The sequence below is a fragment of the Sinocyclocheilus rhinocerous genome, unplaced genomic scaffold (genome assembly GCF_001515625.1).
Source record: "Sinocyclocheilus rhinocerous isolate Xijiao unplaced genomic scaffold, SAMN03320098_v1.1 scaffold625, whole genome shotgun sequence".
In the NCBI taxonomy this organism is placed as follows: domain Eukaryota; kingdom Metazoa; phylum Chordata; class Actinopteri; order Cypriniformes; family Cyprinidae; genus Sinocyclocheilus; species Sinocyclocheilus rhinocerous.
The window spans coordinates 824,401-836,772 of NW_015646350.1; the positions used below are offsets into that span (position 1 = coordinate 824,401).

Sequence of the window (12,372 nt, forward strand, 5' to 3'; positions counted from 1 at the left end):
TACATGTAAATAAAAAGGTTCTCAACAGAAAATTGTTGATAACTGATAACTGAAATGTAATTAATTCATACGCATAACGATAAACAAATGCAAAAGTGGAATACTATTTTTTTTTATCTCTTTTATCTCAGAGCTTCTAGCCTACAGTATTTTATTAATTTGCCACTTTTAAAGTTTTACCACTTTGCTTATTTCACACACATTTAATCTTTCTGGACTTTCGGGAAATCGGAAAGCAGACACGGGACCGATCTCTTCCCTTCAGCGTTTGAGCGATTTGTGTGCACATAGCCCCTGGCAGATCCTCTCTCTTTCGTTTTCATTTCCCGGAAGGATTCTTAATATTGCAGCGATTCGCATAAGAAGAAGACAAACTCTGCTGTGCAGGACTACGACTTTACGCGACACCACATGCTGTATTTGGTGTATATATCGATCAGCTATTGATTAAGTAATCAGGTATAAATATTGTAGCGAATTTTTAGAAGAGTTTGTCAAGTCTTGAAGGCTACAGAACATGAGTGACGCCTCCTCACCGCCACCTTTGATAAAGGTAAGATCCATGATAAACGCACAGCTCTCACTCACAACCAAATAATAGGCTATAGTTCTATGATTGACTTTTAATTAGTAGTCAATGTTTTTATTAATGCCCACAACGAAGGAAAATACTTTAAATACATGAAAATCACATCAAACTGCTCACTTAAACAAATATTTTATTCAACTAGCTTTCTTTTTTTGTTATTTTGTAAACCCTCTCAAATGTCATAATAAAAAAGTCAAATATTAATGTAGATTTTTGATGCAAATTTACTTAAAAAAATTAGGCAACAGTGCAAAACTGAAAACAAAAACTGTTGGGTGCCTCAAATTTACTTTCACTTTTGCTGTGTGTATTGAGATCTCAGTTTGTGTTCATACAGCAAGAGTCGATTGTCAAGTTTCTGTATTTTCTGATTCATTCATATCAATGCATTATTATACATCACTGAAAACATGGATTTTGAGAGTGAAGGACTTTTCTTTGATTTTTATTGAAGTAAATGTTTCTTTCTGCTTTCCCTTCCAAGCTTCAGCAGAGCTGTAATGGGAACAAACCCCCAGTTTGCTCTCCGATTATGCACGACCCTCAAAATGAACCTCCATTCGGGTATGAGACGGTGCCTGATGAACTCTGCAAGCTACCTGGAAGACTACGTATGTTCCCACATGAAATAATTTACATGAATAGCATTAAAGGACAAATGTACTCAACGTAGCATAAAGCATTTGTCTTCTTATATATATATATGTATAAGTCTACTTATAGTCCAAAGCCATACAAAGTTTGGTGAAAGGAATAGACAGAAATTATTCAGTCAAAACCTACTGTCAAATTACATTCAAACGTGCAAATATTGTGACTTGTGCCTGCATTACATCACATCAGTTTTGAATGCGTGCAAATGCACATAAGAAGGGGATGATTTTCACCAAATTATGACCTAAATTTTGGTCTGTTCCTCCCCAAAAGGGCTTCATATGACATGAAATATAGTAAGTCAGGCATTTGCGTGCTTGTATGGTGTTTTTATGCCTTTTATGGAGATTCCGAGCCACTAAACACTGTCTACGTCCATTGCAGCCTCATCATTCTCAAAAATTCTCATAAAATTACCATAAAATAAAGAAATTCATACAGATTTTGAAAGACATGAGGGTGAGTAAATGCTGCCAGTGTTTTAATTTCTGGGTGAACTAACGCTGTATTTTATGCTTGTAATGCACAGGGATCAATCCATCCTTGTGGAATAAGGAGGACGTGAATCTCTGGCTGCGCTGGGCTCAGAGGGAATATTCTCTGCGACGTGCGGACCACCAAAAATTTGAGATGAGCGGCAAGGCACTTTGTCTTCTCACCAAAGAAGACTTCCGTCTTCGCTGTCCCAGCTCTGGTGTGTGATACTGAAATTAATAAGTTATATTTATCAGTTTTGTACATATCTTTTATAATAATAATGGCAACTGCTGTGACAGGTGACGTTCTGTATGAACTCCTTCAACATGTGAAGCAGCAGAGGAGATGTGCGATCTTCAGCCCGCTGTCCAGCTCCAACACACAGTCACAACAGACGCCCGTCTCGCACGGGACGACAGGTGATCTATCTACACCAAAAATTTGAGATGAACGGAAAGGCACTTTGTCTTCTCACCAAAGAAGACTTCCGTCTTCGCTGTCCCAGCTCTGGTGTGTGATACTGAAATTAATAAGTTATATTTATCAGTTTTGTACATATCTTTTATAATAATAATGGCAACTGCTGTGACAGGTGACGTTCTGTATGAACTCCTTCAACATGTGAAGCAGCAGAGGAGATGTGCGATCTTCAGCCCGCTGTCCAGCTCCAACACACAGTCACAACAGACGCCCGTCTCGCACGGGACGACAGGTGATCTATCTATCTATCTATCTATCTATCTATCTATCTATCTATCGTCTGTCTGCCTGTCTGTCTGTCTGTCTGTCTATCTATCGTCTGTCTGTCTGTCTGTCTATCTATCTATCGTCTGTCTGTCTGTCTATCTATCTATCTATCTATCGTCTGTCTGCCTGTCTGTCTGTCTGTCTGTCTATCTATCGTCTGTCTGTCTGTCTGTCTATCTATCTATCGTCTGTCTGTCTGTCTATCTATCTATCTATCTATCGTCTGTCTGCCTGTCTGTCTGTCTGTCTGTCTATCTATCGTCTGTCTGTCTGTCTGTCTATCTATCTATCGTCTGTCTGTCTGTCTATCTATCTATCTATCTATCGTCTGTCTGCCTGTCTGTCTGTCTGTCTGTCTATCTATCGTCTGTCTGTCTGTCTGTCTATCTATCTATCGTCTGTCTGTCTGTCTATCTATCTATCTATCTATCGTCTGTCTGCCTGTCTGTCTGTCTGTCTGTCTATCTATCGTCTGTCTGTCTGTCTGTCTATCTATCTATCGTCTGTCTGTCTGTCTATCTATCTATCTATCTATCGTCTGTCTGCCTGTCTGTCTGTCTGTCTGTCTATCTATCGTCTGTCTGTCTGTCTGTCTATCTATCTATCGTCTGTCTGTCTGTCTATCTATCTATCTATCTATCGTCTGTCTGCCTGTCTGTCTGTCTGTCTGTCTATCTATCGTCTGTCTGTCTGTCTGTCTATCTATCTATCGTCTGTCTGTCTGTCTATCTATCTATCTATCTATCGTCTGTCTGCCTGTCTGTCTGTCTGTCTGTCTATCTATCGTCTGTCTGTCTGTCTGTCTATCTATCTATCGTCTGTCTGTCTGTCTATCTATCTATCTATCTATCGTCTGTCTGCCTGTCTGTCTGTCTGTCTGTCTATCTATCGTCTGTCTGTCTGTCTGTCTATCTATCTATCGTCTGTCTGTCTGTCTATCTATCTATCTATCTATCGTCTGTCTGCCTGTCTGTCTGTCTGTCTGTCTATCTATCGTCTGTCTGTCTGTCTGTCTATCTATCTATCGTCTGTCTGTCTGTCTATCTATCTATCTATCTATCGTCTGTCTGCCTGTCTGTCTGTCTGTCTGTCTATCTATCGTCTGTCTGTCTGTCTGTCTATCTATCTATCGTCTGTCTGTCTGTCTATCTATCTATCTATCTATCGTCTGTCTGCCTGTCTGTCTGTCTGTCTGTCTATCTATCGTCTGTCTGTCTGTCTGTCTATCTATCTATCGTCTGTCTGTCTGTCTATCTATCTATCTATCTATCGTCTGTCTGCCTGTCTGTCTGTCTGTCTGTCTATCTATCGTCTGTCTGTCTGTCTGTCTATCTATCTATCGTCTGTCTGTCTGTCTATCTATCTATCTATCTATCGTCTGTCTGCCTGTCTGTCTGTCTGTCTGTCTATCTATCGTCTGTCTGTCTGTCTGTCTATCTATCTATCGTCTGTCTGTCTGTCTATCTATCTATCTATCTATCGTCTGTCTGCCTGTCTGTCTGTCTGTCTGTCTATCTATCGTCTGTCTGTCTGTCTGTCTATCTATCTATCGTCTGTCTGTCTGTCTATCTATCTATCTATCTATCGTCTGTCTGCCTGTCTGTCTGTCTGTCTGTCTATCTATCGTCTGTCTGTCTGTCTGTCTATCTATCTATCGTCTGTCTGTCTGTCTATCTATCTATCTATCTATCGTCTGTCTGCCTGTCTGTCTGTCTGTCTGTCTATCTATCGTCTGTCTGTCTGTCTGTCTATCTATCTATCGTCTGTCTGTCTGTCTATCTATCTATCTATCTATCGTCTGTCTGCCTGTCTGTCTGTCTGTCTGTCTATCTATCGTCTGTCTGTCTGTCTGTCTATCTATCTATCGTCTGTCTGTCTGTCTATCTATCTATCTATCTATCGTCTGTCTGCCTGTCTGTCTGTCTGTCTGTCTATCTATCGTCTGTCTGTCTGTCTGTCTATCTATCTATCGTCTGTCTGTCTGTCTATCTATCTATCTATCTATCGTCTGTCTGCCTGTCTGTCTGTCTGTCTGTCTATCTATCGTCTGTCTGTCTGTCTGTCTATCTATCTATCGTCTGTCTGTCTGTCTATCTATCTATCTATCTATCGTCTGTCTGCCTGTCTGTCTGTCTGTCTGTCTATCTATCGTCTGTCTGTCTGTCTGTCTATCTATCTATCGTCTGTCTGTCTGTCTATCTATCTATCTATCTATCGTCTGTCTGCCTGTCTGTCTGTCTGTCTGTCTATCTATCGTCTGTCTGTCTGTCTGTCTATCTATCTATCGTCTGTCTGTCTGTCTATCTATCTATCTATCTATCGTCTGTCTGCCTGTCTGTCTGTCTGTCTGTCTATCTATCGTCTGTCTGTCTGTCTGTCTATCTATCTATCGTCTGTCTGTCTGTCTATCTATCTATCTATCTATCGTCTGTCTGCCTGTCTGTCTGTCTGTCTGTCTATCTATCGTCTGTCTGTCTGTCTGTCTATCTATCTATCGTCTGTCTGTCTGTCTATCTATCTATCTATCTATCGTCTGTCTGCCTGTCTGTCTGTCTGTCTGTCTATCTATCGTCTGTCTGTCTGTCTGTCTATCTATCTATCGTCTGTCTGTCTGTCTATCTATCTATCTATCTATCGTCTGTCTGCCTGTCTGTCTGTCTGTCTGTCTATCTATCGTCTGTCTGTCTGTCTGTCTATCTATCTATCGTCTGTCTGTCTGTCTATCTATCTATCTATCTATCGTCTGTCTGCCTGTCTGTCTGTCTGTCTGTCTATCTATCGTCTGTCTGTCTGTCTGTCTATCTATCTATCGTCTGTCTGTCTGTCTATCTATCTATCTATCTATCGTCTGTCTGCCTGTCTGTCTGTCTGTCTGTCTATCTATCGTCTGTCTGTCTGTCTGTCTATCTATCTATCGTCTGTCTGTCTGTCTATCTATCTATCTATCTATCGTCTGTCTGCCTGTCTGTCTGTCTGTCTGTCTATCTATCGTCTGTCTGTCTGTCTGTCTATCTATCTATCGTCTGTCTGTCTGTCTATCTATCTATCTATCTATCGTCTGTCTGCCTGTCTGTCTGTCTGTCTGTCTATCTATCGTCTGTCTGTCTGTCTGTCTATCTATCTATCGTCTGTCTGTCTGTCTATCTATCTATCTATCTATCGTCTGTCTGCCTGTCTGTCTGTCTGTCTGTCTATCTATCGTCTGTCTGTCTGTCTGTCTATCTATCTATCGTCTGTCTGTCTGTCTATCTATCTATCTATCTATCGTCTGTCTGCCTGTCTGTCTGTCTGTCTGTCTATCTATCGTCTGTCTGTCTGTCTGTCTATCTATCTATCGTCTGTCTGTCTGTCTATCTATCTATCTATCTATCGTCTGTCTGTCTGTCTATCTATCTATCTATCTATCGTCTGTCTGTCTGTCTGTCTGTCTATCTATCTATGTATTCATAAAGATGGGAGTGTTCAGCTAAGGTCTTAAAAGCAATCAAATTCATCCATTTTAAACAGTCATGCATGTATTGTTTGACCACTTGCATATTTTTATACAATTATTGGTAACACTTTACAATAAGGTTCCATTAGTTAATGTTAGTTAAATAACATTATTTAATTAACTAACATGAACAAACAATGAACAATACATTTATTACAGTACTTATTATCTTAAGTGAAGTTAATGAAAATACAGTCGTTCATTGTTAGTTCATGTTAATTTACGGTGCATTAACCAATGTTAACAAGCAAAACTTTTGATTTTAATAATGCATTAGTAAATGTTGAAATTAACATTAACTAAGATTAGTAAATGCTGTAGAAGTATTGCTTATGCTTAGTTCATATCAGCTAAAGTAGTTAACTAATGTTTACTAATGAACCTTATTGTAAAGTGTTACCAAATAATTTGTTTGGTTATGAAGGTTTCATTTCACAGAATTTTATAACATTTTTAAGTAACAAGCCGAGAGGACTCTTCCTTATTCAGGTTATTCTTGTGCAATCCTCTATTATGGGCATTTTGATAAATGTCTGACTTCCTATTTGAACAAGTGCCAGAGAATAAATGAAATGGCTTGCTGAAGCTTGTAGCAAACACACCGTTGAAGGAATTGAGCCATTGTTTTTGCTCACATTTGGCATATCATACTTACCTAACATTGTATATCAGTATTTTATAGTACTTTATAACTGATTCTGAGGGGAAACACACTGATCTGCTTCATTTGTGTAACATGGTGTTAAATAACACCCATTTCTTTATGCAGGAGGGAATTTCCTGGTTGCAACGCAACTAGAGCTGTTGTCAATAGGTGTGGCTAAATTAGACCTACCTCCATTCAAACAATATAGTACAATACATTTCATTCATATTTGCCATTTTTCAAGACTTGACTCTATATGAATAAAATGTTCAATTGTTTTGCGGTTACAGCTGTAAATAGCATTTGATAATTGGTCTTGCAGGTCCTTATGGTCCCTCTAACAGAAGTGTTCCTGTTTGTCCCGTGAATCCAAATTCCTGGGTGTTAACAGCTAGATGCAACACAGATGAGAGCCAGGAGAGGAAACCTTTGTCTGCTGACCCTGAGCATTCACATGGCATGCACAGAGGTCAGCGCTTAAACCCCAAAAGGTCATGAAATCAAAGCCCTGGGGATAGATCTCATTTTATTAAATGAATAGTTCACCCAAAAATAAAAACCTGCTGAAAATGTACTCACCCTCAGGCCATCCAAAACGTGGATGAGATTGTTTTTCATCAGAACAGATTTGGAGAAATGTATCATTCCATCACTTGTTCACCAGTGGCTCCTCTGCAGTGAATGGGTGCCGTCAGAATGAGAGTCCAAACAGCTGATAAAAACATCACAATAATCCACAAGTAATACACACCACTCCAGTCCATCAGTTAACATCTGGTGAAGTGAAAAGCTGCGTGTTTGTAAGAAACAGATCTATGAAAACTTTTTTTAACTTCAAACCATCGCTTTAGGTAAAGATGTTTTTAACCTAAAAATCGCTTGCTAAAGTCCTCTATCCATAATATTGCATAATATGTCTGAATCAGGAGAGAAATATACACAGATCAAACACGGTTTTCAAGTGAAAACAGTCCAAAACTGTTCTAAACAAGTATGTCAGTGGATTTTGATGTGAGAGGAATATTCTGGTTATTCTGATGGTTACTCAGGTTATTCTGACGGCACCCATTCACTGCAATGGATCTGTTGGTGAGCAAGTGATGTAATGCTACATCAAAATCTTTTCTGGTGAACTCATCTTCATCTTGGATGGTCTGAGGATGAGTAAATTTCCAGCAAAAATTTTTGGGTGAACTATTCAAGACTAGATGCAGATATGAAGATGTACAGTATATAAAACATTTCTGAGAATGCTTATTTTGTAAGTCTTTAGGGGTTAATCTTTGAACTGCAATGGGTTTGTATTTAACAAAAATGGAAAATATTTTATTTTCCCCACACATGAAATGTAAAAGATGTTGTAGACATGAATTAAGAATTTGATCCCATGATTTAATCAATTCCTAGTTTTAGTTAAACCATGGGTTTTAGTTGATCTTATAATTTAAATTAAAACAAGGGAACAAATTAGTAAAATATGACCAAAATGTACCTAAAATGAGGGGATGAATGTGGCCAACATGGACACAAATTGGACACTTAAGTCATGGGAGCAAATTTGTGGCCACAATATCTATTATCTTTCTTCAGCATGTCATATGCTGAACTCTGTAAAAAATGCTTACATTTTTGTAAAAGAATGTTACAAGTGTAGAAGTGTAAAATTTAACGTTAAAACTCCATGGAAGTGTACTGAGGCCCCTAGTGAAAACCACTGATACAGGATATGCATGAGTTTGTTTAGTACTAAAGTAAAAATTTCACTTTGACCCTTGAGATTCTATAGCTCTCCTTTTATTTGTATTTTGCAGAGCTTTCTCGTCATTCTCCTGAGGAAAAAAATCAACAGACATCTCCAGACAAAACCAGACAGCCTTTAAATGTTTACTCTAGAGATGTGCCTCTCAACCTGTCCAATAAACCTACCGGACCTGCAAACACCACACAAACCTCTGAGGCTAATGGAAAGATTGCAGGTGCTCATGCATTTTGTTTCAGACATTGAAAACTGGTAACAAAGTAATATATGATACCAGCCATTGGTAATGGAGAAAAAAAAAATACCGGATGTCAAAAACCATAAAGGAATGTCTTTTCTTCAGTGTTGGGCAGTAACTAGTTATATGTAACAGTGTTACGTAATTTAATTACAAAATAAATGTAACTGTAATCAGTTACTGAGAAAAAATGTGTAATTAAATTAGTTACTTATGAAAATAACGATAAGTTGAATAATATTGATTTGCTGCTTTGCCTGTTTTTGATGTGCACAATGCCTCCTGCCATTTAAAGGCTGTTTAGTAAAGTGATGCTATTCTGATGCATTTGATTGGTTCTCTTGTTTGAATTTGCAGCACACCACTTCGGCCAAGTACTGTACATCAATCCACATTGCCACTGAAAGCTTTAGGCTACAACCTGTCTGAGAGTTGATTAACTGATTAACAGTTGAAAACATTCGTTAGAAATTTAGAAAAGTAATCAAAAATGTAATCAAATATAATGTTACATCACTTTAATAAAGTAATTGAAATAGTTACACCATTTATTGCATTTTACTGTAACCTATATTACATTTACAAAGTAACCTTCCCAACACTGCTTTTCATTAGACTGCAAACTCTTATGGGACTATGTGTACCAGCTGCTGTCGGACAGCAGGTATGAGGCCTTTATACACTGGGAGGATCCGGATGCCATGATCTTCAGAGTGGTGGATCCCAACGGACTGGCACGACTCTGGGGCAACCACAAGGTACTGCAACAGACCAGACCAGCTCATGTCTTCATTGCTTTACGTGTGACTGATAATAATTGGGTTTGTTTGTTTGTTATTGCAGAACAGGGCCAATATGACCTATGAGAAAATGTCCAGAGCATTACGCCATTACTACAAGCTCAACATTATCAAGAAAGAGACAGGCCAGAGGCTGCTCTTCCGGTAAGTGGAGGCACTCAAAAGGCATTTGAAGTACATTTGTAATTTTTTGTACTCAAATGTAGTAGTCGGGTAATATGGGAATTTCTGTCATTAGTTGATGGTGTTGCTAATATAATTCCAGTATAATTCCATGCTATTAAATGCTACATATCCTTTGTTAAAAAAAAGAAAAGTGCACTTAATTATAAAGAAAGTGAATTTGTAGTGTACTACAAATTTTAAAAAGATTTTTTTTAAAAACTGTTCTTTCAGAAAATATATCACTGGTAATAAAATAAAAGGCTGGTAATTAAATTTAAGTGTACTTGAAGAGAGTACACTTTCCTGATTATGTTAACACACTTAAAACTAAACTTAAAACAACTAAAAATTGCAGTTTGTGATAATGTCAAACGCTTTACATTTTAAATAATTATGTTTAAAAAAAAAATTTTCTTTAAACAATTGCACATATTTTGATGCATTTACTAACATCCTAAAGCACGTGTAAAATACTTGATTATAATTTTAACTGTAGTGTTTTTGATATTACTTTTAAAATTAATATATTGTAAATATACTAAATTGTAACTTCATCATTACAAATGTGTAATTACAAATATATTTAAATATTTGACATACATATTAGTATACTATAAATATGGGATTTCAAAGACAATAGAATTATGAAATTACATATAAAGATGTACTTTAGTCCTACTTCAATCAAAACTGAAGTTCAGCTAAAATGGTTTAATATAAATTTCAGTTCACACTTGTGTCCACATTTAAGATATTCTTAAGTATGTTTAAGTATATTATTTATGTATTAAATTAAATTACAATTCATTTAAAGCCTATTTTAGGCTAGACTTATTCGGAATTCACTATCATATTTGAAATTCTTTATCATTAACAAGGATTCAGTGGATTTTTGAACTCACACAAGGGGGAGCTAAAACTGTTAATTCTGTTAAACTGGGCTTTGTGATCTCAAAATGGAAAATATTGGCTTGGCCCATATTATGTTGTACAATCATCATATGTTTTCAAACACTCCCTCGGTGCTGCAGGTTTCTGAAGACCCCTGAGGAAATCATGCAAAGCAGGTCAGACCGTGGAGAACCGTCAGGGTCTCCTGATAGTCCTGACTATCAGTCTCCAGACTGCAGAGAAGACGCTCTGGAAATATCACCGGTATCGACTCCTACTACACTGAGCCCCAGCTCTGAACACAACTTCAGCATATCACCAATCCCATAACATTCACTCCCACATTCTGATCCAGGATCAGCTTTAGTCATTAATTAACCTGACTTTTTTAGAATGGGAAACCCAGAGCTGATCTTCTGTCAGAGTGAACGTCCAATGCAGCTCAATGTGAAAAGCCATCAGCAGCACCAGAGATGGCTGATATCCCGTAGAGGTTCCACAGGACTCTATTTTAGGATACGCTCAGTTTAAGAGCCACACCACATGATTTTGACTCAGGGTAGTAGAGTGCAGTTGTTTGTTGTTAGCTGAATGACACTAATTTCTCAACAAAAAAATTCTGATTGATTCTCATAGTTGATGATTGGAGTTGATATGAAATTTTCTCTCAGGTTGTAAAAATGTGCAATGTTATTTTTACAGATTTGTGAACTGTACTGCATTATACTATACTTGACTGTAACAGCATTACATTGTTGCTTTTTACCATTAATCGAATATCATTAATAATCTACAGAATGAAATCTGTGAATTCATTAATCAGCTATTAACTGTATAAAGGGAGTTGACAAATAAGATGCTCATAAACATTTTTTTTTAGGTTAAAATGTATGCAATTTGTGTTTGATTAAATTTTATTATATTTTACCATTTCTAGGCCTGTTGCAGTTTTTTTTTTACAGTAAATAGTTCTCTGTAACAAACAATTGTTTATAAGTACAAATATTTATTTTTATTTAATCAAATCTAGGTGTATAATAATTCTAAAATAATTCGAAAAATGTTGATGAATGGGTCAATGCAATGAAATACCATCTAAAGCACGTGCAGACCCACTAGGAGGCCTCCAAGGGGAAATTTCAAAATGACTTAAAATTATTTAAAGTACTGTAAGACAAAACAACTAAAAATTAGTATATTTCTTATTTTAATTTACCCCCTGTACAACATTTTTCTTTTTTCTTTAAAGAACCAAGGTTCCCACTGTCTTGGAAAACCTATATGAGGAATTTTATTCTAATCTCATTTAAAAATTTTGATTTCTAGGCCTGGAAAAGTCATTTAAATTAATAAAATCCATATGCCCTATAGGCTTTAAAAAAAAATCTATATATAACTGATTTTTCTGGTTATGCCAAGCTGTAAAATATTGTATCGGGTAGAAATTTTGAGTAAAAAATATTATTATTATTATTATTTTTTTTATCCTTAATCCTAATCCAGTAAATCATGAACAACTGGAAAAGTCATGGGGCCTTTGGATATTGCTGTGACCAATGGGGGGGCCTTTGAGTCAAAATGGGAACCATTTATCTTCAAAGCAATCCGTTCAGCTGGGGGAAGTGACATCACTTGTTTATTGCTCACGGCAAATAAACCCAAGCTGTGGGAATGGTAGGTACATTTAAAATAATTTTATCTACATAACATATCGAAGTTTTGGAAGAGGAAGTTGATAACTTTAAGTTTAAATTTTAGTGATTCATAGTCTTCTTCTGGGATCAGTTCTTCCTCTTAGTGTGCGTGTGTGTGTGTGTGTGTGTGTGTGTGTGTGTGCTTGAAATCTATGATTGGTTTAGCTAATCTCTATGGTAATCTAGTCATGATTGTGCTCATTTTAAGACATTTTACTA

At 37.0% G+C, this 12,372-nt stretch overlaps 1 protein-coding gene across 1 annotated transcript; it reads left to right on the forward strand.

Annotated features, from left to right (window-relative positions):
- The first annotated feature begins 339 nt into the window (after positions 1-339).
- Positions 340-11,247, forward strand: LOC107707376 (transcription factor ETV7-like). Its single transcript, XM_016511365.1, has 9 exons — positions 340-553; positions 1,074-1,200; positions 1,773-1,937; positions 2,020-2,139; positions 6,929-7,075; positions 8,418-8,582; positions 9,219-9,361; positions 9,447-9,547; positions 10,600-11,247. The coding sequence occupies exons 1-9, from the start codon at positions 518-520 to the stop codon at positions 10,787-10,789; spliced, it is 1,194 nt and encodes a 397-aa protein (XP_016366851.1). The 5' UTR covers positions 340-517; the 3' UTR covers positions 10,790-11,247.
- The last annotated feature ends 1,125 nt before the right edge of the window (positions 11,248-12,372 follow it).